This window comes from Tachysurus vachellii, chromosome 7 (assembly GCF_030014155.1).
Source record: "Tachysurus vachellii isolate PV-2020 chromosome 7, HZAU_Pvac_v1, whole genome shotgun sequence".
In the NCBI taxonomy this organism is placed as follows: Eukaryota; Metazoa; Chordata; class Actinopteri; order Siluriformes; family Bagridae; genus Tachysurus; species Tachysurus vachellii.
In genome coordinates, this window is record NC_083466.1 from 26,483,329 (window position 1) to 26,506,960 (window position 23,632).

Genomic DNA, 23,632 nt, shown 5'->3' on the forward strand with positions numbered 1-23,632 from the left:
CTGTTACTACCCCAGAGTAAATTCAGTTATTTTTCGTTTGGAAATACTTTTGGAATTGGGCAGTGGTGGCTCTGGGTTGTAGATCAGGGTTCAAGTCCCAGCACTGCCAAGCTGCCAATGTTAGGCCATTGAGCAAGGCCCTTAACCCCCTCTGCTTATGGCTGACCATGAACTACCACATGTAGCATTCGGGATGTGGTGGTCTTGTGGTTAAGGTGTTGGTCTACTAATCAGAAGATTGTGAGCTGCCACTGTTGGGCCTTTGAGCAAGGCCCTTCACCCTCTCTGCTACAGGGGCGCAGTATCATGGCTGACCCTGTACTCTGACGCCAACTTTAAAATTTCTGATATGGGAAGAATAAATTTCACTGTGCTGTAATGTGCTGTACTCTCTTCACTCCCATTAGGATTCGTTCCATATCAACGTTAAAGCTAAACTTTTCTTAACATTGTCTCTTGAGCTAACCCAAGGACATTCTGAGAACCTGTGCATTATGGGAAGTGTGTGTGTATGTGTGTGTGTGGTTTACCTGGTAGAGGGCTGATACTGTTGCTCCTGGCCTGCAGCTCAGGCAGTGAGTTAGGGAAGGGAATAGAGAGTGAGCTCCCGCTGTGTGGACTGGAGAACCCGCTCGGTGCCGGGGAGACGGAACCTAAAGAGCGCTCGCAGTCTAGGACATGCATCTTCTCAGGAAGTGGGGGCTGCTGGGGCTCGTAGCTCAGACCATCAGGCTCCTGATCGAAGCTGAGTGCAGGGCTACGATTTAGTGTGTACTGCACCATCCGGGTCCTCTGGATGCCCCAGGGCGAGCTGTGGGCATTGGCGGCGGGGTGAGGGTGTGTGTGGGGATGGTGGGATGGAGGGGAGTTCTGGTTGTAGCCCACAGGGTCAGAGTGTTGGGTGTTGATGGAAGTCTTGCGGCTGAGCAGCACCCCCTCTTGGCAGGAGGACTGACCCGAACTGGACAGTACAAAAGAAATCAAATTAAAAACCCTTTCATGTTTTACAACCAGGGACATGGTGTAGGGTGTTAAAGGTGTTGGACTACAGATCTGAAGGTTGTTAGTTTGAATATCAGGTCCATTAAGCTACCACTCCTGGGTCCCTGAGCAAGGCCCTTAACCTTCAGTTGCTATATAAATGAGATAAACGTAAGTCGTACTGGATAAGTCCATCTGCCAAATGCCATAAAACATTTAACAAACAATGCTTCTTATTCCCATCATGCAGTACCAGCATCTCAACAGGGGGCAATTTCAAATCCCACTGTGTTTCAAGATAACCACAGCTGGGTCTTTTGTTTAAGTGATGTTGTCTAAAAAAAAGGGGATATTTGCATGTCATTACAACACACACATGCTTGTCAGAACACTGTGTAGGACCGCATACACCTCATTGGAAAATAGTCACATGACCTACATTTGATCGTCAACCGTAATTTACTGTTAAACAAGATACCAAGCTGTGGATCGATTCCTACCTGTTCCAACAAATGCTTTATATTGTTTAGAATTTTAATAAAACTTTCTAATCTTGGATGAACTTGGAACTAAATGACCAACAGAGAACCCTGAAGGATCCCAAGAGTGTGGTACATTTATTGGGGTGTGAAAGTGTGAGTGTGTTTTATTAAAGTCTGGCAGAACCAATCCCTAGTCCTGTTGTAACTGGTGTGTGGAAGTGGAAGTGTGAGGCTGTATTCATGTTACTTCCTGTTTCAGGGTTTTGTGATGGTGTGTGAAGGGTTGTTATGGTCAGTAGAGAAGTCACAAAGCTTTAATGACGAGTAAAATCAAACTTTAGTAACTTGCAATGAAAAGCATTTGTATGCATTCCTCCGTGATAACATCTTTAAAGCAAGGTTCAGTGTTCGAGAAATGACGATGCAGAAATGACCAGAAAGTTATTCTCACCCATCTGTCAGGGTGATCACTCCTCCAGTGGATGGGGAGTGTGTGAAGGCTCTGTGGGACACGTTCACCCTGCTCTCGTCACGTCCCATAATATCGGCAAAAGTTTTCATATCTGAAAACAAAAGAAGACCAAAACACAAAAGTGCTAGAATCCTGGTTCTCAACCAGAGACAAATTTATCAGTCCTTTCATTGCTTAAAAATAAGAGCATTAGGTTTGTGACATTAAAGACACAAAAGACATTTGCTACGGCAACAGAACTCAAGGTCACGCCGTGTTTGGACAGATGAGAAGGTCACCAGTAAAAAGACTAAATGAAGTAAACCTAAGAAAAAGACAGAGGTGTCACTGAAGGTCTCTTGTCAAGGGAGTGAGAAACTTTAAAACACGGACAACTCTGTAGACAAAAAGAAAGGAAATGAAGAAAAGGATTTTATTAGTTATTGTTCTTAGCTGCACTCTCACGCATGCCTTAGGGAATAAAACGGATAGTGATTCCCAGTAACATATAGGATTTCTCTTTTTTTTTGGCCTGAATAAGATCAGCATCCTGGTACTCAGTATGCGATTTACGACGCACCTAAATTCTTTCATTTTATCACGTACCATAGAGCAGGTATACTAGAAATCAGAAACTCCTCAGCTCCATGTCCTAAAGACTTTCCCATGGTGAAATGTGATAAAGTGCTGACACTGGAGACTCCTTTCCTAAATATTAGATATACTGTATACACATATTGCCTCATTTAAATCTAGTACCTGTTAATCTAGGAATATTAAATTATTGCAAACTTTCCTGAATCACTTTTCACACTGTGCTTAATCCTGGATTATTGTCATTCTAAACCCTCCATTTAACTTGGAGTAGAGAAAACATTCAAATGTCTAGTGCAAAAGTGGGGTTAGCACAGATTTTACCTGAGATTGTGAGAGTTAGCAAGACTTTTTACCCAGGATTATAAAAGAGTTAGCACGCTTTTTCCCGGGTTTATGAAAGAGTTAGCACAGCTGTTTTACCCGTGGTTATGGAAGAGCTAGCTTTTTTTTTTCTTTACCTAGGATTATGGAAGAGTTAGGATGGCTATTCTCCTGGGATTATGAAATAGTTAGCATGACTTTTTACCTGTGGTTATATGAGAGTTATCACATTTTTTTTAACAGGGGTTATGCCGAATTTAGAACATTTTGCATTGTAAAACTTTATATTGTATATTCCATACTGAATAAATATCACAGAAATATCAAGGCAAGAATACATGTCACAGTACTGTAACATTACTGTAGCATTACTGTCAGAGGACTGTAATAGTACTGCAACATTACTACAACATTACTGCAAGATTACTGTAATATTACTGCAACATTATTATAACATTACTGCAACATTACTGTAACATTACTGCAACATTACTGTAACATTACTGTCAGAGGACTGTAACAGAACTGTGACATTACTGCAACATTACTGTCAGAGGACTGTAACAGAACTGTGACATTACTGCAACATTACTGCAACATTACTGTAACATTACTGCAACATTACTGTAACATTACTGTAACATTATTGTAACATTACTGCAACATTACTGTAACATTACTGCAACATTACTGTAACATTACTGTAACATTATTGTAACATTACTGCAACATTACTGTAACATTACTGCAACATTACTGTCAGAGGACTGCAACATTACTGTAACATTACTGCAACATTACTGTCAGAGGACTGCAACATTACTGTAACATTACTGCAACATTACTGTAACATTACTGCAACATTACTGTCAGAGGACTGCAACATTACTGTAACATCACTGCAACATTACTGTAACATTACTGCAACATTACTGTCAGAGGACTGCAACATTACTGCAACATTACTGTAACATTTCTGCAACATTACTGTAACATTATTGTAACATTACTGCAACATTACTGCAACATTACTGTAACATTACTGTAACAGAACTGTAACATTGCTGTAACAGAACACAATGAATACTAAGTTTAACATTAGTTCTTGTTAGTGAAAGCAGTAAATCAGATCAGTTAGGAGACCCCTAATATACGGTGTTAGAATTAAGATGTTTTCACCAAAGCACTTGAGAAAGGCCATCTGGAGAGCCACTCCTCTTAAAGAGCTTTGAGTACTTTCAGAACTACCCTAATCTTTATTGCCCCTTAGGGAATAAGCTCTCCAAATGCAGGGGAGGATACTCCAGGTTTAAAAACCAATCAACGCATCATGAACAAGCCAAACAGAACCCCTTTTCACATGTGAACGCCTTCAGCTAAGCTGGCCTTTCCTCTATTGTTCAGCAGGACGTTTCCTCCCATCGTGGCCTTTTGTCAGAGGTCAGGAAGCACATATGTTCAGCTCTGTGTGGACAAAAGCCTTGACATTTCAATAAAGCCTCCTCTCTAATGTCTGCTGCTTCTCTGAGCTGTCTACTCGTCTTAGGTTTACGGTGCATTTTTTTTTTATTCAAAGCAATTTACAAATGAGTCAATACAAGCAAAGTGATATATCAAGCAGCGGCTTTGTAATATTACGATATCCAGTCAAGCTGTTGGATGGTTTGTTAATTATATTCCCTCCAGAACCCAGATAGAGGGCTTAAAGTCATCTGTGTTAACAATTGTCAGAGGAGTTCCTCAAGAGTCAGTTTTAGGTCCAGTTATTCCCTCTATATATTTATATAAATAATCTTTGTGGAAACATGCCTAATGTTCAGTATGATCATTATGCTGACGATATAACTCTTTACTTCACAGGCATTAAAATATTTACAGTCTGCATTTAAATAGAAAATGTCCACTGTCAAACTTTTTTTTAACAAAGGCATCAAAACTGAACTCATTATGACAAACTTTTGTCTACACAGGTTGTGTATGGTGTATATGGTCTAAGACCGTTCCCTTAAGTCCCTGATCCTATCTCATCTCCTCAGACCATTTCGGTCATCTAGTTCGGATGATCAACTAGTTCACCATCGATCGGACCTTCAGGTCTGCTTACCGTGCTCCGTCCTAAAGGCTCCGAACATGGGTGTGCTGGGAGACGGCGTCTGGGAGAAGTGCGTAAACTCCGACATGGACTTCACTGTGGAGAAATGATTGTAAGAGAATAGTTTTGGTCAGAGGCTGCTGAAGAACACTGCAGATGGAGGTTTCATATATATACACTGTATATTATAGTGAAGTTGCTGTGCGGTTGGACATGTTGGAACGAGTGTGTTGACATCAAAGCTGCGCCTGCGTACACATCATATTTTGGGTTCTTAATGGAAGCGTTATTCACTTTCAAATGAAGCAACTACAGACATTTCACTCTCTCTCTCTCTCACACACACACACATATATTATATATTCTATGTGTTTGTCATAATGCAACATTTCTGCTTTTAGCATAACATAAGACATCACATTGCTGTATATCCAGAAAGGAAAAAGAAAAATATAAGATAGCACATTAGGAAAGTGTTATCTCCAGTGTTTTGGTTGTCTGGCCACGTAATTCAACACTAGTTCAAATTAGCTCCATCCAGTTATGGCATGATAGTTGTAGCTTTAATTTTCCCCCAAGATGTTATGACCGATGTGATGTATATCTGTAAACTGGTGAAACAGTCATGAGCAGAATGCGTTCTTCCTTAAGGTAGAAAGTAGCAAGAAGTGCTAGCCGTGTGTTGGGTAGGATGTGATAGCCTAGTGGTTAAGGTGTTGGTATCAATCAAAAGGTTGTGAGTTCCCTCAACTGCATAAATATGTAAGTCACTCTGGATAAGGGCATTTGCCAAATACAGCTAAGGGTTAAGGGCCTTGCTCCGGGGCCCAGAAGTGGCCCTAGGATTCAAACCCACAACCTTCCGATCTGTAGTCCAACATTTTAATCACTGAGCTACCACTTCCAGTAGAAACCATAAAGATGGCATAGAAGAGTTCAAAGAGTTCCAATGGTGAACAAATATTCATAACTTCAGACTGATTAAAGACTTCTTACTATAGAAGATAAATGACTTATGATGACACACTCTGATGTCAGATAGTCTCAGGGAGGCTTTCCTTACCACCCTCACCTCTGGCTTGTACATTAGGAATATATTTAATATGTGTAATAAACATTAGATCCTGGATGTCTATATTACTTTAAAGCTGCTTTGTGAATTAAACTGAATGAATACATTGGGCATGTGAATTTTGGATTTCAGATAGGAGTAGTTTGGAGATGTCTTATTACCAGCTCAGATGGTGTCATAAGTTGTGATGAGTGGGAGGTTTGGAATGTGTGAATAATATAGTGTTAAGTAGCAGGAAACATGGTTACAGTAATTTGTTGCGGTTACATCACACCAGAACACCAAATTACCATTCCTGTCTTATTAAACATAGCAATGAGAAACGAATGAGTATGAGTATATATATATATATATATATATATATATATATATATATATATATATATATATATATATGTGTGTGTGTGTGTGTGTGTGTGTGTGTGTGTGTGTGCGTGTGTACGTGTGTAAGTGTCTCACCATAAGGTGTGGGTGGTGAGATGGGGAAGGCTGGAGTTGGAGGAACCATGTCACTTCCTGTGTCCAGACCAGCACTCGGACCTCGGTACTCCACACTGTCTGCTCTGGACAGAGGAGCTCGCTGAAATACAAAAAAGTTACACCACATTGGGGTTTATATACAAAACGAAGGAAACAAGTGTCTTTAAATTATGAATGCAGTGAACAGAGCTTTGTAGCTCATGTCTAAGCGACTGCGAGTGAGACGGTTCACCTGCACTGTGGCTCATTGCTGATTCTGATTTGTTTTCTAGTACAGCAGCTCTGACTGTAGTGCAGCTGCTAATCACTGTCATTACTACAGTAACAGCTGACACATGATAGATTACACACAAATGCAAGACACAAACGTGCGTAAGATGGATAGATAGATAGTGTTACCTGTGGTGGAGCTACACTGTGTGTGTATGTCAGTCTGTCCCTGAACTCCGGCTCCATGTCCCATGCCGGTCTCACACACACTGTCGAGTGTTCGGTCACTTCACTGCCCTGACGACTCAGAGCTCGCAAACTCTCTCTGGCTGGTGGGACAGCTGATCAGACGGACAAACACACTACACATTAATACTGCAGTTATCACACTCAGGTGTGTGTGGGTGTGGGTATGTGTGTGTGTGTGTGTGTTGGGGGGGTTCTGTGTGTGTGTGTGTGTGTGTGTTTGTGACAGAGAGGGACAGAGAGTTTGTGTGTGTCTGTAAGGGAGAGATTATGTGTTTGCGTGTGTGTGTAAGAGAGAGAGAGAGAGAGAGAGAGAGAGAGAGAGAGAGAGAGTGTGTGTGTGTGTGTGTGTGTCAAAGAGAGACAGAGAGAGTTTATGAGTGGGTGTGGGTGTGTGTGGGTGTGTTTTGTTTGTGTGTGTTCACAAGGACATTATACACACTAATGCAGTGTACTGAAGCTTCATGCATTATAACATGCTTTATAACCGGCTTCAAGCGCTGCTGAATCCAGCCTTCTGATTGGTCAGATTCATCCGTGTTGATTCATCATCTATAACAATAGCTCTGACATTTCATCTCATTCATTTAGAGAAAAAGAAAAAGATGTTTAAAAAGCAATCCAGGAAATATTTCTGAAAAAAAAAATGTGTGGAATAAATCATTAATAACCTTTTCATTAACAGTATACTTATATCAGGAATAAAGAATAAAACACTGTGTTGTGTTGTAGTAAGGAAATAATCAACGTTTCCATGGTAACAGTGACTTTCACAGCATCACAGCATCCCGTCGTTGATTATTTTCTTTTTCTTTTCTTATATAAAATAAATATCTAATTTACTGTATTTGTTATTCCTGTCATATGACATGATATTAATGCTTTATTCCACTCATTTTCTTTTAATGATTGTTTACTGGATTTAATTATAGTTTTTTTAATTAGCAAAAATCAGAAAAAAAAATACATGCCAAATAAAAAGGTAAGAAAATCACATGTAGAGTTTAAAAGCATGATAGAAGATAATAAGTGCTGAAGCATCAGAGCTCCATAAGGAACAAGCTGCAACATGCAAATCTGATTTCTTTTATGACTTTTGAATATTACAAAAAATACACAAGCTGTTCTGACAGTCAGAGAAAAAGTGTTCAAGCAACATCTCACCCACATCTCTCTATCTCTCTCTCTCTCTCTGTGTGTGTGTGTCTCTCTCTTTCTCTCTCTCCTTCTCCCTCTCTCTCTCTCTCTCTCTCGCTCTCTCTCTCTCTCTGTGTCTCTCTCTCTTTCTCTCTCTCTCTCTCTTACTCTGTGTGTCTCTCTCCTTCTCCTTCTCTCTCTCTCTCTTACTCTGTGTGTCTCTCTCTTTCTCTCTCTCCTTCTCTCTCTCTCTCTCTCTCTCTCTCTCTCTCTCTCTCTCTCTCTCTCTCTATCTCTCTCTCTCTTACTCTGTGTGTCTCTCTCTTTCTCTCTCTCCTTCTCTATCTCTCTCTCTCTCTCTTTCTCTCTCTCCTTCTCTCTCTCTCTGTCTGCATCTCTCTCTGTCTCTCTCTCCTTCTCCTTCTCTCTCTCTCTCTCTCTCTCTCTCTCTCTCTCTCTCTCTCTCTCTCACTCAGAGATCACACTTCACGCTAGATTTAATCTCAGATTGATGATTCTGATGATTAATTAAAAATGGCATTGGCTTAATTTGCGAGATGAGTATTCAACAAAAATATAAATAAAAAAATAATTCAAAAAATTAATAGAATATTTTTGTTTTACATTATTTTATTATATTATTTTATATATTAATTTATTTCTACTCTTTCTAAACTTTCTGGTATTTCAGTTTGTTCTGTAGGAGCCTATGCTACATGTTTAGTACCTGTGTGTTTTTGTGAATTTGTAGTTTATTTAAAATTGATAATTGACTGTAAAAAAAAAAATACAAATCCTAAAATAATTCTTTATATAATATGATATATATTATGTATAATTGTTAGAATATTTTTTAAGCCTACACTAAGATAGGATATATTTACAACAGATTAAGAGTTACATATATTTGTCATTAATGGTTTATATATATTTTTTATTTTAATAATCACTTAAAAAAGTTAATTCTTTCAATTTGCTGAGTATAATATCAATTACATTGTATAACTGCACATTTAGGATTCTTTAAAATGGCTTTGTCTACGTGCCTGTTTGAATCCTGTACAAGATTCTTGCAGTAATAATAATAACATTAATAATAATAATAATAATAATAATAATAATAATAATAATAATAATAGATTGTCATAATAGAAAATCATTGAATATATTTTTAAACTTTGAAGCAATCAGTTGCTTGTGTAAATAATTACAATGAATCAGTTATGACTCAGTTCCCATTTTTTCAGTGTAAGTGACTCATGTGTGTGAGTCACTTGATTCACCGATGATTCCAAGCAACTTGTAAGTGAGACGTGATTTGTGGCACGTTTCTGGTTGTAATTCCGCAGCAAATTCTACAGTTTTTCTATCTTTTATTTATATGTAATGCATACACATGTTTATCAGGGGAGTTTGTCGAGGCTGCACATGATTGGTTCACACGTGTTATTTGGTGTCTGTCCATCTGTCTGTCAGGAGCAGAAAATGCAGAGCCTCAGGCAACTTCTGTTTCTCTCTTGGAAATTCCAGTCTCTTGCAGCCGCCTCCTCGCCTATATAAATCCTGCTTTTATACACCAAGTGACTCATCACTTCCATTGGACATGAGGACGCCTGGAGATGATCCTGATCTCATCAGACAGATGGTAAAATTCGTCTAATCTCCTTCCTAAAGGCTTATCGAGCCAGATGTTGCTCCTCTGCTGTGTCTGATCTTTAGTGTACAATATAAACAAACACGCTGGTCCAAACCACCACATTTTCACCGTGTGTCTACGGAACATCTAATCAACAGCTAATTAAAATCCAATAAAACTTCAAAGCTTCTAAAGATCCAGTTCCTTTAAAGTTTTTAGGAAGGTTAATGTCCTAATAATGCACATGTGCTACATAGAATGTTCAATTGTTCACTGTTCCCCCGAAGGACGAATTCAAGGACTCTTTAGGATACTCGAATGTAATGAACATGATTGAATACAATCAATTTACCAGCTAAACCTTACACTTCTAGCAGGGTTTGGTTTCTAGAACATTCAGTGTGTGAAGTTTCCCGAGGTTCCGTTTGTTATGAGAAACAAAATGATGTATTCGTTAAGTTCAACACGTAGAAAAAAATCCATTTTTAGGAGGTGTGAACACATAATGAAACAATAAAATGAATAGGTATTTAATGTCTAGTTCATAGCATAACGTTTTTGCTTTGTCTTTTCATTAAAGCATAATTAGAAGTACTAGAACTAGATTTTTTGTCAATATAATATATAAATGTAAAATATATGTCACACAATAATCTGAAACATTAAACAATTAATTTTTGTATATGTTTGTGTTTATATTACAGAAAAGCCAGAAAAAAAAATAATGAAGCTACATTTTATTGTCTACCTTTTTTTCTTTATGTGACATCATAGCTAAGAAAAAAGGATTTAAATTTTAGTGTTTTTGTCTTACTTCATTTTTGTAAATTTTTGTTTTATTTTCTTATAGCATAGCCAGAATAGCAAGAATACTAAACTAAACTTGTCTAACTTCATTGTTGTTTAGTTTTGTATTGTCATTACAGCCGAACAGAAAGGACTGAAACTCTGAAATTAAAGAATTCTGAAATTAAAATGTTTTATTAAGTTCATTTAATTTAGTTTTTTCTGTTACAATGTAAACAGAAGGACAACTGACATTATAATGTTTTTGTTTCAATATATATATTTATTTTTGTCTTTGTGTTGCCTTGTTACTACAAAGAAAACTAAATGTTACATTACAGAAACCAAAAAGCTTTTGTTCAACTTAATTTTTTTTTATATAATGTTTTTGTGTTTAAGTATTAATTTCAATTTTGTTTAGATTTATTTTAGAAAATGTACTGAAAAAACTGTTGTTTTTTTTTCTTGCTCCATATTTGTTTTGTTTTTCTTTAGTTTAGAGCATAAGGCGAAGGAAATGTTTTGTCTCAATTCATTTTTGTTTTTTTTTCCGCCTTAAGTTGCAGTGTAACTACAAAGAGAACTGATTAAAGAGTATTAATGATGTTAATAGTTAATAGTTTATCAAATAAATGATGTTTATTAACCTTGAAAAGGTTTGTTTCAGATATCCGTGTAAAATTGGTTTATAAAAGAAAAAAATATAAATATTTTGACCTTTGACCTTCTGTAACTCCTACCTGTGTAACTATTTCTGCTGTTTAGGTGCGAAAGATCCAATTAAAGCTTTTACTGTCTCTAATTGTCCCTGAACATTTCCAACATTCCAACGCAAAATCTTGCTCTTGGTGTGTGTCCGAGTCTCCAGGAGACTCCCGCAGGGCCTCTGCATCCGAGCAGCTGGATAAACAGTCAGCATTCAAAGCTACCATTTTGTAAACATGCCAAGATAATGTGAGCTGATAATCAATCAACTAGTATAGTGTGCTAATGCTGCAAAAGCCATGTTTTACCTTTTGATCAGTATCACAAAACACCATCTTTAAGAACCTGCCATTTTTTTGACCCCTTTCATCTTTCCTTTTTTGTCTTCATGTCTTGCTTGTACAGTAGAATTGGCTTTTCACTTCAAAAGGATGCCTAGGCCATCTTGTCAGCCCTTTCGTCAAAACTCTACTTTACACCCTCAAGGGAACAAATCCGGTCCCAGCTACAGAATTCCTGGATTATGTTTCTAATGTTTATGTGCCTTAAAAAAACAATAATCATCAACTACTTTGGTTCAATATGGATAACAGGTGTTCCTAAATTACCGGAAAACCAAATTCCTTAAGTATGTTTTTACATCTGTCATGAAAACACTTGAATGTAAATAAGATGAACCTTAAAGAAAAAGGACTTTGTCCATTCCACAGGCCATGAGGGCTTAAAGATTTCAATAGGAGCTGATAAGAGGATATGTGCTAAAGATCTCTGAGAAGCAGATACCTTAGTAAAGGCAAGTCCAAACAACTAAACCCTGTCACATAGCTAAGATTCTGCCAGAAGCTCTGATTTCCCATTTGTGTGGAAACCGCTTGGAATTCCTTTATCCTTGTTGTTTGTCAGACGTAGCACAATGGTGTGAAGTATGAAAAGTACCGAAATGGTCCCTGTACACATTAATGGATGCCTTTATTCCAAGTTCTGTCTTGCTATTTGGCAAGACTTTACACTTATATGCAACAACGTGTTACTAGGTGCTACTATAATAGCAAATATATTTTATATGTTTGTGACTTGCCCAGTAACCAAGTAAAATATGTAGTATTTACACTGGAAATGTATACAATGGACTGGTTTCACTGATGATGGAAATTAATGGTTCTTTATCTCCATTATTGCTTTTTATTTAAACTTCTTATTAATAGAACTTAATGATATTTCTTTGGCAAGTGTTTAATTGCGAATTCATGCTTGGGACCAAAGTTCTTACCAAGAATTATTAAGAAGGCTCATGTGTGAACAGAAGCTTGTACATTATTAGTTTCTTATTTAGTTTCTTCTTCTTTGTCTTCCTTCCTACCTGCCTTGATATATCCCCAAGGGTTCTCAGCCATATTTAGGAAACTATCATTCACTAATGATATAAATCTTGATGTATTTTCTCCATCTAGATCACATTTGAAAAAATGTTCCAAAAACAGCACCACCACCAAACTTGCCATTCGTATAGAAATGTGACCCAGAGGTTGTCAAGTTGGATTTCGATTTGTAGGTTATAGAACCACCACCACACCCACCACAAGAATGAGAAGAGAAATATTTACCAAGTAGTTAGATTTGATTTGGATTTGTTGCTTGTCCCTCCACCACCAAATCCCACCACCAGTAAGAGTATAAGAATTTAGTGCACTTGATTTTAACTCTTCACATTTCAGTGACTGAATTCAACCCAGAAGAAAAAGTCAGATTTTAAGAATCTTTAAAATCTTTTCTCTGTCTTACCTGCCTGCTGATTCCTGTTGTTCTCATTGAGTTTGAGTGTCAAACCCTTGTTGTTACATGTTGTAGTAACAGTTGTTGGTCCTCCATTTTTTTTTAACGAATTGGTCCGTGTTGGTATGGGCACAAATGTAGGGTCCAAGTCCAGGATCAGCTGGTTAAGTTGGTCAATGGAGTTGTCGATGTCCACTGTAAGGGAGTTAAACTCCTCATCATGATTTTTATCACTTTCCTGGCATGGAGATATCTTTGGGTTCAGAGCAGCATGGTTTTGATCACTGATGATCCCTTTGAGTGAAATCTCTTGCCTGTCCACATGGAAGTTCTCCTCCACTGCACTTTCCTCAGGCAGGTAGGAGTAGTGCGGAGCAGCTACCATTTGCTGCTGGCGGACCCAGGTCTGAGTGGAGTAGTTGCCATGCTGGAATTGCTGCCCCTTGGAAGCTGTGCTAGAAGTGGTGGTGATAGGAACAGAGACAGTTCTCTTGGCAAGGCAGTTTCTGCGAGTCTCAGCATATGCTCGTTCATATTCTTCCATGGCAGCTGGGCCAGGATGTGGGATATCCTCAATCACTCCAGGGCTGCAGAAGCCATCAGACAACAGAGAGTTTTGGCTGCTCTTGTGGTATGATGATGAGAGAGTCCCCAGACTGTCCACACTACGCAGGTCATGGCCGGACATCAGAACCTCGTCATCCAGGATGTCCGTTTCTCGCTCTTTCGGCCGGGAATTGCCGTTTATGTGGACCTGCACTGGGTGATGGAGGACTCCCTGAGAGGCTGAGGTCAGCTCCATTCCCTCATCTGTCCGAGGTTTGTCGAGCCCAAATCCACTCAGAAGGCGATTTAGGTCTGCCTTCTCCTGCTCACTGGGACCAGCAGTCTTTCCACCTGACACAAGGCAGCGCTCAGTCCAAAGGGAGGCACTTGAGAGACCAGAGTCACTGCTGGCTGAAAGAGCGTGGTCACTATGCTCGGGGCTGGAGGTGACAGATGTGGTGCGGTTGGACCTGCTTAGGATGACTGTGCTGCCCTGGCTTCGTTTAGGTGATAATTTGTCCAGGGTTGCAATCGGGGGCTGCAAGGGGGGAGCTGGGGGAGAGAAGAGATGTAGTGCTTCAAGAGGTCAGCTGGGTTAAAGACACTTAGAGACAGACAAATAGAGGAAACCTTCTGGGCAATACCAAAATGCAACATGACAAACATCCATAAACTCTTCAGTCCAATAACCAGAAACTGAGAAAATTTGGTTCACATTCAAGATTTGAAAACAAATTTATAAGAAATTCATTCAAACAACCTTGTACAGAGATTTTTTTTGTTTCTTAGTTAAATAAGCAGCAATAACAAAAAAAAAAAAGATAAGAGAAAAAACATGATTGTTGTATATAGTTTACACAAAGGTTCATGCTTTCATCACATAGATTCTTTTGATGAAAACATTGTCAAACAAACTGTATATGACCTGTACCTTATATAATGTCAACACTCACAGACTCTTAGTTTAAGATGCTTGATAGAAAAATATAAGATGTAAATCACTTCAAAGGCAATTAAATGATATAAAATCTATAATCCCGATTTTTTAGTTGGTTGTTGCTTCACATGACTGACAGAGCGCATGTCAGGCATTTGTGTTTATGTTTTCTACACAAATAGACAACATGCATTAGCTTTAAAAATACATGTAAGACATCGTATCGTTTTGGTCGTAGAGTTGCTGTGTGTGTTAAAAAACTCCTCTCACTCTCAGATGGCTCTCAGACTTCAGGTCTAAGTAGTTAATCAAAGACCACAACCCTCCTATGGTTGACCCAAGCCATTCACACAATCATGTGGTTCACCACCTAATCTTTTTTCTGGCCTTTTCACTTCTTAAACCACCATTGAGCGACGACTCCCACTGGATACTGAACCATATGGTAACAAATAAAAAAACTACAAAAAAGATGTTCTATATGTTTAAGTTAGTGATCCAGAACCAAACTCTGTCTGCTAAGTACCTGTGTGTGGAGAGCAAACCTGCATGACTAAGGCTGCATAAAACTTCACACACACACACACACACACACACACACACACACACACACACACACACACACACGCACAGCTATACATACATGTAAAAGTCCAGGTTTATCCAAAGCAGTCAGAAATCCTCCTTAACTGCTGTTACATTTCACCAGCACGTCTTCCTCTTTATGATTCCTGTTTTAACTCGCCCTCTCTCTCTCTCTCTCTCTCTCTCTCTCTCTCTCTCTCTCTCTTACCTACCCCCTCCCACATTCCTCACTCTCACCACCCCTCTCAGAGGGGGAAAGATCCCACGTTTGCTTACCTTCTCTTACCTTCAGTCCAGCAAGACATTCACGTATGTTTGTATCTGTGTGTGTGTATGTGTGTGTGTGTGTGTGCTTGGACACAAGGACAAGAGGCATGGTGAGGTTGCCATATATGGAGAGAGGAATGTAAACATGGGGGCGGGGATTATAAGAAGGAGCAGGAACTGAGATCATTTCAGTCAGAAGAAAAAGGTGAAAAGGTAAAAGGAGAAGAAAGAACAGAGAGTTGATGTGTAGAGAGGGAGAAAGAAGGAAAAAGGAAAGAATGAGCAAAATATATACAAAATATAAAGGAAGAATGCATAAACAAACGAATGAAGAAATGAAAACGAGTGAAAGAAAGAAAGAAAGAAAGAAAGAAAGAAAGAAAGAAAGAAAGAAAGAAAGAAAGAAAGATGAAGAATAGGAGGCACAATATTTTTAATAAAAGAAGAAGGCAAGAAGAAAGACAGATATTAAAACAGAAAGAAGTGTGTCTGAATGAAGAGAAGCGAAAGAATCCCTCCATCTGAAAAAAAGAAAAAAAAAAAAAAAAACATTCCGTTCTGCAACTAAACACCTGACAGGAGCTTTTTAATCAGAGACACCGTGCCTTCTACTTCAGCTGCTTTTATATGAAACTCAAGCTGCTGTCTGCATGTGTTACTAAATTACACACCTGCTGCTGCTGCTGTCAACACACAGACACACAAACACACACACACACAAACACACACAAACACACACACACACACAAACACACTGTTATGAAACCAGATGTGCACAAAGCCAAAATTACTGGCTTACAGAAATCATCTCAAATGTTTTTCAAATAGTAAACACATAAACTACCAGGACAAGTTAGTTCTCACACAGGAAGTAAAGAAAAAAATAACGAGATATAGACAGAACAATATGCAAAAGTCATAATAAAATCCCAATAACAGTGTGTGTGTGTGTGCGTGTGTGTGCGTGTGTGTGTGTGTGTGTGTGTGTGTGTGTCATTCACTCTGCAGTGAGAAAACATATGAACAGCTGGATCTCATGTTGTAGGATTGAGTGAGCTGGTTATTTATTCAAAAGAACAGAGAAAGAGAGAGAGAGAGAGAGAGAGAGAGAGAGAGAGAGAGAGAGAGAGAGAGACTTCCCAGAAAGAAAGAAAGAAAGAAAGAAAGAAAGAAAGAAAGAAAGAAAGAAAGAAAGAATTTTAAACTATACATGTTTATTGTTGCTATAGTAACAATAGAATATCAGTGCGATTGCATGAACATTAATATCCAGCTGTGATTTGCAGCTGCATTACTGAGAGAGAAAACTAATCATCAGTTTCTGACCAATCAGAACGGAGGATTCCGCAGCTCTATGGTGTAGATTCTTGTATAAGAGGCAATAAATCAAGAGGAAGAGAAGTTGCGGACAAGGACGGAGCCGGTAGTAGAAAGATGTTGAATTCCTGCAAGGCTTTTTCTCAAACATTGTGTTTACATGCGAGAGTAAATTGTGCCACAGGAATGCTTCATGTTCACAAGCGCCCAACACCGAACCGCCTCTGTCTGCCTCACTCTTTTAATTTTGAAATGTATTTATTTATTCTTGCGCTTTATGCACCCTGCGTTTTATTATGGGAGCCTCCCTGCTTTACGATATTTCACTTTTGGCATAACTCAGAACGTCGCTCACTCTCCTGTAGCATGGGATCCAGACTCGGCTCTGTGTGTTTGTCTATTTTCAGCTGCCTGTGAATTCCGTGGCAGACGGGTGAGGTACACCACAGCAGGCACGGCAGGAGAAAAATACCCCTGAGTGTCAGGCTTGGGACTGCTGCGGCTGGGACTGTGTGTGTTCAGTGTGTGTATTCAGTGTCTGTGTGTAATACGTGTGTATGGTGTATGTGTACAGAGATTGAGTGTGTGTGTGTGTGTGAGTGAGAGAGAGAGAGAGAGAGAGAGAGAGTTTTTTGTTGAGTGTGTAGAGTGTGTGTGTGTGTGTTTGTATAAGTGTGTGGGTGGGGGGTCCTTGGGTGGAGGCATGTCTGGTTTTTAAGGAGCCTGTGTGTTTAGTAACATACAAATATTCTCTGACTGAAAGAATGAAAGAGTTAAAAAAGAGAGAGAAGGACAGAGAGAGAGATGTTTGTTGTTTAAACATGAAGGAAACAGAATTTCTAAGCAACAGTGTATGTCGATCTTTCCCTGTGGCACACCAGCATGCTGCAGTTTATTATTAGTATTATTTTTCCAGATGCAGACCACATTACAATATGGTTTATAAACATGTCCACTATCTGTACTGCTCTAAAACCTCAAAGTTGTACTGACAGGAAGAAAAACGAAAGAAGGAAAGAAGTAAAAGATAGAAAAGTAGTTTTTGAAAGAAAGAAAGAAAGAAAGAAAGAAAGAAAGAAAGAAAGAAAGAAAGAAAGATGGATATCCAATGTCTACATCCTATTATGAGTAATGAACACTTAAAGGTAACCTCAGGCTGCTTCATCATCATCATCATCATCATCATCATCATCATCATCATCATCATCATCATCATCATCACCTTTATCTTCAGTCAGTGTCTTATCCTGCTCAGGGTCAGAGAGGATCTGGAGATATGATGGAGATGGAATGCCAGGATGCTGATTCATTTCCTCCCTAACTGATCTCAAGTGAAAACCTTTTCCAAACAAAACAAGGTAAAGTTGATGATGACTTCTCCATCTCACATCCCTGAACAGCCATCGCTCATCATCTCGCTCATCATCTCCATCTAGCCAGCATTCTGGGAATTCTCCTTAATGACATGTGTTATACAGTGAAATGGAAACAGATTTATCAAACGACTCGGGGGAGGGGGAGGGGGGGGGGATTACCTTGATATTTGAGCATACAGAAAATGTGGGTTAATGTTCTCAGCAGGATGTCCCTCAGGCTAACATGTAAGAGTCATTATAGAGGCTTAGGGCTGTTCTATCTAGAACCACCCCACACCCCCATCCCAAAGAAAAACGTTCACATTCATAACAAGCCGCATCAGCAAAACGCATCATTTCTATCAAGAATGTTCAGAAATGACATCAAGCCATGCCAAGCTTTAGGAAGTTAGAAAGCTTTATGCAAGATACATGGTTACATTGATAGCAGTGTGGTAGTAATACTGGTTATGGAGGTTTTACTTCCTAGATACTGCTTTTTTAATGTTACCTTCCCCATTGCAGACGTCCTGGTACGAGTCCCATCTGTTGAGCGAGTCTGTTGAGCTGTAGTCCACCGAGACATCAGCACCGTTTTGCCAAATATCAGCTCCTAACACAGACAGACAGACAGAGAGAAGGTGTGAGATTAACCGAGAACCTAATAGCATGCGTTCAGACCTACATTTTGACCTGTGGTAAATAAAATTTGAAGCAGAATTCTGCACTTTTGCAAGAGTAACTAAATCCCACCCCCATCAAATGGGTACTGGTATCTTACTGACTACCAGAAATGGTGGCCATGTTATCAGGTCAATGATAGAAAACCTCTTACGGTTTAGCACAACGATGCAAAACACCAAATTTCAGCTTAAACGGATTTCCACTTCCTGAGAAACGACTATTTGAATTTATACAGTACTACAGCGCAGATATATTCCCAGTTCTGACTACACTGTTATCTATAGGATCAATTTTATAGTTATACAACTTATACAAGATGTATAAAAAAATGTGTTGGAAATGCTCATAATTGCTAATATGGTGAAGTTTTGTGTAAATTTATTCAAGCTTTATAGAATGGGTCTCCAGTGTGAGTGCTTTGTAACGATAAAGCTGCAAAGTTTCATTAGGGGTCCAAGCACCAAAAACGGGTTTACACAAGATTCAGAGATCTGAGCTTTAGGGCCACAGTCATGTCATAATTTCATTTGTCTGTTTATAGCTACATTTAATAATAATTTTTTCCCTGTTGTTACTCATATTATACAATCATTGGCCATTTGTTTAGGAACCCCTGTACATCTGTTTGTTCATTCAACTTATAAACTTCAAAGATTGATTGTGGGGGATGAATGTTATTCCTGTCAGTTTGAACAATCTGTTCATTCTGCTTTGACCTCTCTTAATACGAAAGTTGTCCACTCACAGAACTCCTGCTTATTGAGTGTTTAAGTTTTATATCAGAAGATCAGCAGTTTCTGAAAGACCTGAGCCAGCCTGTCTGGCACTAACAACCATGAGCTCACATTTTGTTCCAATCTGTAAATCTATCTTAATATTTTCAAGAAAATATGGGGCAGTGGTGGCTCAAGCAGTTATGGCTCTAGATTGTTGATTGGAGTATTGTGGTTCAAGTCCCAGCACTGCCAAGCTGCCACTGCTGGGCACTTAAGCAAGGCCCTTAACCTTCACTGCTCCAGGGGGGCTGTATCAGGGCTAACCCTGTGATCTGACCCCAAAATCCAAAGTTGGGATATACAAAGAAAGAAATTTACTGTGCTCTAATGTATATGTGACATAATAAAGTTTTATTCTTCTTAATATTTACTGACCCTTTTGGCTCAATTCTATGATTATACATGTGCATGAATGAACAGATGTACAGGGGTTCCTAATAAATTGTTCAGCAAGTGTATAAGTGAAAACATGAATATGCGTAAGTCCATCTTAAATAGGCCGTTATACCATTCGCTATATTTACTACTCACAGAGACACACACTGTCTCTCGCTTGCTGCTGGAGCAAGGAAGTGGAATGTCTCTCGCTTGAACACACACACTTTTCCTCCCTCCTGCTGGGAGTCGGTCTCAGGGTGGAAATGTGTGAAGAGTGTGCTGACAGGGCAGCAGAAGAGCTCAGCAGGCTGTGCCCTGGCTAACAGTATGGAAAGAGACGAAAGCTTGAATTATACCTTGGCTCCTCTCAGGGCCTTCAGAGAACACCAGCTCCACTTTGCCATAATCCGGAAATCTGGGATCTGAAACCAAAACAGGAGAGTTTCAGTGGATGTGCGTGAGGTGGGAAACTAAATTATAAGCCAGTTGCACCCTTATCTTATTGAATATATACACACATAGACCTTGTATGCGTAGGTTCTTCCATTTTCTATTTTTTTTTAATGTTGCTCTTTTAATTGAATGATGACAAGTAAAAAGATTTGAGTTAAATCTGGTACTCGTTGCTCTCTCTCTCTCTCTCTCTCTCTCTCTGTCTCTCTCTCTCTTTAGTCAGTGATGTTCCTCAAAGTATGGAATTATTCTTCCCTTTGTGTTTCTTTTGCTTTTTAAATGTATCTTTCTTTCTTTCTTTCTTTCTTTCTTTCTTTCTTTCTTTCTTTCTTTCTTTCTTTCTTTCCTGTTTTTTAGATTTAATTTTCTTTTTTTTTTATTGGCTCAAAAGTATAAAAAGAAATGCAAAATACTAATAAAAGAAACCTCTAAAAATAAATCAAAAGCTCTTCTACACTTTCAAATGTGAAGACATTGAGACAAAATTGTTCTAATTGTGTTCAATCCAACTTAACAGTTGATTGTGTGTGTGTGTGTGTGTGTGTGTGTGTGTGTGTGTGTGTGTGTGTGTGTAAACCTTTGTTGGCCTGCTCCATGTCCTCCTTCTCGAACATCAGGCTGTATCCCTGCACAGCTCCGGTGTGGAACTGCAGTCTGAACACCAGATCCCGCTGAGACGGACTGCTTTTATGGAAACACTTTACCTACAAACACACACACACACACTTTACTGTTGACTATGTTTATTTGAAACAATCTGCATTGAAACAAGCTATCTGACATTAATTCAAAAATAAAATAAATTATATATATGATAAGTAAAGAAAAACCTGAATTCAAAAACAGGAATTTCCTAAAATATAAAGTCATCCCTGGATCTTTCATAAAATAAGGAATAATAATAAAAAAAATTCTTTCTTTCTTTTATTTAATTCCTTATTTTTATTTTTTTTTAAACATCCAGGCCCATTTTTTATTTCCATTATTTCCATTCCATGATTTCTCTCTCTTTCTCTCTCTCACACACACACACACACACACACACACACACACACACACACACACACACACACGAGTTTTATGAACTCGTGTTAATCATTAGTGAATCAGGTTAATCATTATACCATTATGTCTCCTTTCAGTAGCTGCGCCGGCTCAAGGGCGATGCACACCTTGTGTCTGTGGCCTGGTCCAATGTGACTATGAACACACACACATACACAAAAACACACACCACAAATATTCAGACATACAAGGGAAAAAGCTCTAAAAAGCTTCAATTTATCTTCCTACTTCCTGCATTCTATAATTAATACCAGCAAGCTGCTGAATTGTGCATTCTGATTAGTCAGAAGCTGATGATTAGTTTTCTAATACTCTACTGACTCTTTCTTTCTTTCTGATGAAGTCAGCAGTCAGTAATAAAGTAAAGGATAAAAGCAGAACTCACTAAACTCCGGAGGCGTAGACGGCCTGCATGCCCTGATACACCTTTATGAAGGGACGGCACACTGCAAAACATGGAGAAATCACCACTTCATGTCAGTTATGTACCTGTAAAGAGCAGATTATCTTCTCTATATGTCATTTATATACTATATATTAAAATTATAATTAAATACAAAAAAGCAGGAAAAAACTGAAATAGGAAATCAAAACCATGTGGGATTGTGGGAAATCTTAGCTAAAGTCTATTGTGACTGTGAGCATTAAGACTCTACAGGAAGTCAGGTCAAGAAGCTTTTATACTCATTTACAAATTTAGCTGATACAGTACACAGTGAAATGAAACAACATTTCTCCAGCACCATGGTGCTACATAAAACGACGTGACGTGTGCAACCTAGTGCAACATTGCAAGACAAAAGACATTGCAAACAGACAATACAAAACACTACAAGACAAAATACACAAAGTATGCAAAATAGCGCTGAGCAGTTTGCATACTTTATATTATAAATTATAAACTAGAGCAATTGTAAACAAACATATGTAGTATCAGTAGTTAGATGAGGTATTGAAATGTGGTGTGCAAAAACAGCAATTGAATAAGTGATTGATATGTACAGTCCAGTGTGTTATGACTGTCTGTCGGTGATGGATGGAAGAGAGATTCTGATGATCTTCTCAGCTGTCCTCACTATCCGCTGTAGGGTCTTGTGATAAAAGACGGTGTAGTTCCCAAACCAGACAGCGATGCAGCTTCTCAGGATGCTCTCAGTGGTCCCTCTGTAAAACTTAGTCAGGATAAGTGGAGAGAGATGGGCTTTCCTAAGCCTTCAGAGAAAGTAGAGGCGCTTCTGGGCTTTCTTACTGATGGAGCTGATGTTGAGTGACCAAGTGAAGTTCTCCGCCAGATGAACACCAAGGAATTTGGTGCTCTTGAAGATTTCCAAGGAAGATGATTTGATGTTCAGCAGAGAGAGGTCACTCTGTGCTATCCTAAAGTCAACAACCATCTCTTAATTTTTGGCAACGTTCAGATACAGGTTGTTGGCTCTACACCGGGCAGTTAACTGCTTTCCCTCATCCTTGTATGCTTACTGTTCTTACTGATGAGTCCCACCATGGTCATGTCATCGGCGAACTTGATGATGTGGTTTGAGCTGTTGTACATTATGACTAATGACTATTCATTAGTCATTAGTCAGTATAGTGAACAGCAGTGGCCTGAGCACACAGCCCTGAGGGGCTGCAGTGCTTAGTGTGGTACTGCTGGAGATGCTGTTCCCGATCCAGACTGACTGAGGTCTCCCAGTCAGGAAGTCCAGGATCCAGTTTCAGATGGAGGTGCTCTGGCCCAGCAGACTCAAGTCAGGTGCTGATGGATGATTGTATTGAATGCTGAAGTGAAGTCTTTGAACAGCATTCATACTTATGTATCTTTATTGTCCAGGTGGTTAAGGGCCAGATAACTGTAAAGGGTCCAGTGAAGGTGGTGGCTGAGTCTTGATGTGCCTCATGACAAGCATCTTAAAGCATTATATCACAATGGGTGTGAGTGCGATGGGACGATAGTCATTGAAACAGGACACTGTAGATTTATTTGGCACTAGAACGATGGTGGTTGTCTTGAGTCATGAACAGAACAATGGTGCTACTTGGGGAAATGTTGATGTCAGAGAAGACATCCACTAGATGCTCTGCACATTCACTGAGCACTCTACGAGGAATGTTGTCTGGTCCAACAGACTTTCATGGGTTAATTCTACTTTGAGTTCTCTTCACATCAGCCGTGGTTAGACAGAGTACCTGGTCATTGGGGGGAGGGATAATCTTCCATGCTACTATATTGTTCTGCGCCTCAAACCGAGCGTAGAAGTCGTTCAGTGCATCTGGTAGGGAGGTATCACAGGCAGGTGAAG

At 39.1% G+C, this 23,632-nt stretch overlaps 1 protein-coding gene across 1 annotated transcript in view; it reads right to left on the minus strand.

Annotated features, from left to right (window-relative positions):
• The window catches only part of LOC132849009 (tensin-3-like), a 56,388-nt gene that overhangs the window by 8,085 nt on the left and 24,671 nt on the right, over nucleotides 1-23,632 (minus strand). Inside the window, exons 8-18 of the mRNA XM_060875173.1 lie at nucleotides 21,718-21,778; nucleotides 21,392-21,467; nucleotides 20,845-20,971; nucleotides 20,171-20,236; nucleotides 18,488-18,589; nucleotides 12,979-14,067; nucleotides 6,876-7,027; nucleotides 6,456-6,576; nucleotides 4,937-5,020; nucleotides 1,915-2,026; nucleotides 531-961 (exon numbers count right to left, since the gene is read on the minus strand). Coding sequence (XP_060731156.1) covers nucleotides 531-961; nucleotides 1,915-2,026; nucleotides 4,937-5,020; nucleotides 6,456-6,576; nucleotides 6,876-7,027; nucleotides 12,979-14,067; nucleotides 18,488-18,589; nucleotides 20,171-20,236; nucleotides 20,845-20,971; nucleotides 21,392-21,467; nucleotides 21,718-21,778 — 2,421 coding nt within the window. The remainder of the gene's footprint in view (nucleotides 1-530; nucleotides 962-1,914; nucleotides 2,027-4,936; nucleotides 5,021-6,455; nucleotides 6,577-6,875; nucleotides 7,028-12,978; nucleotides 14,068-18,487; nucleotides 18,590-20,170; nucleotides 20,237-20,844; nucleotides 20,972-21,391; nucleotides 21,468-21,717; nucleotides 21,779-23,632) is intronic.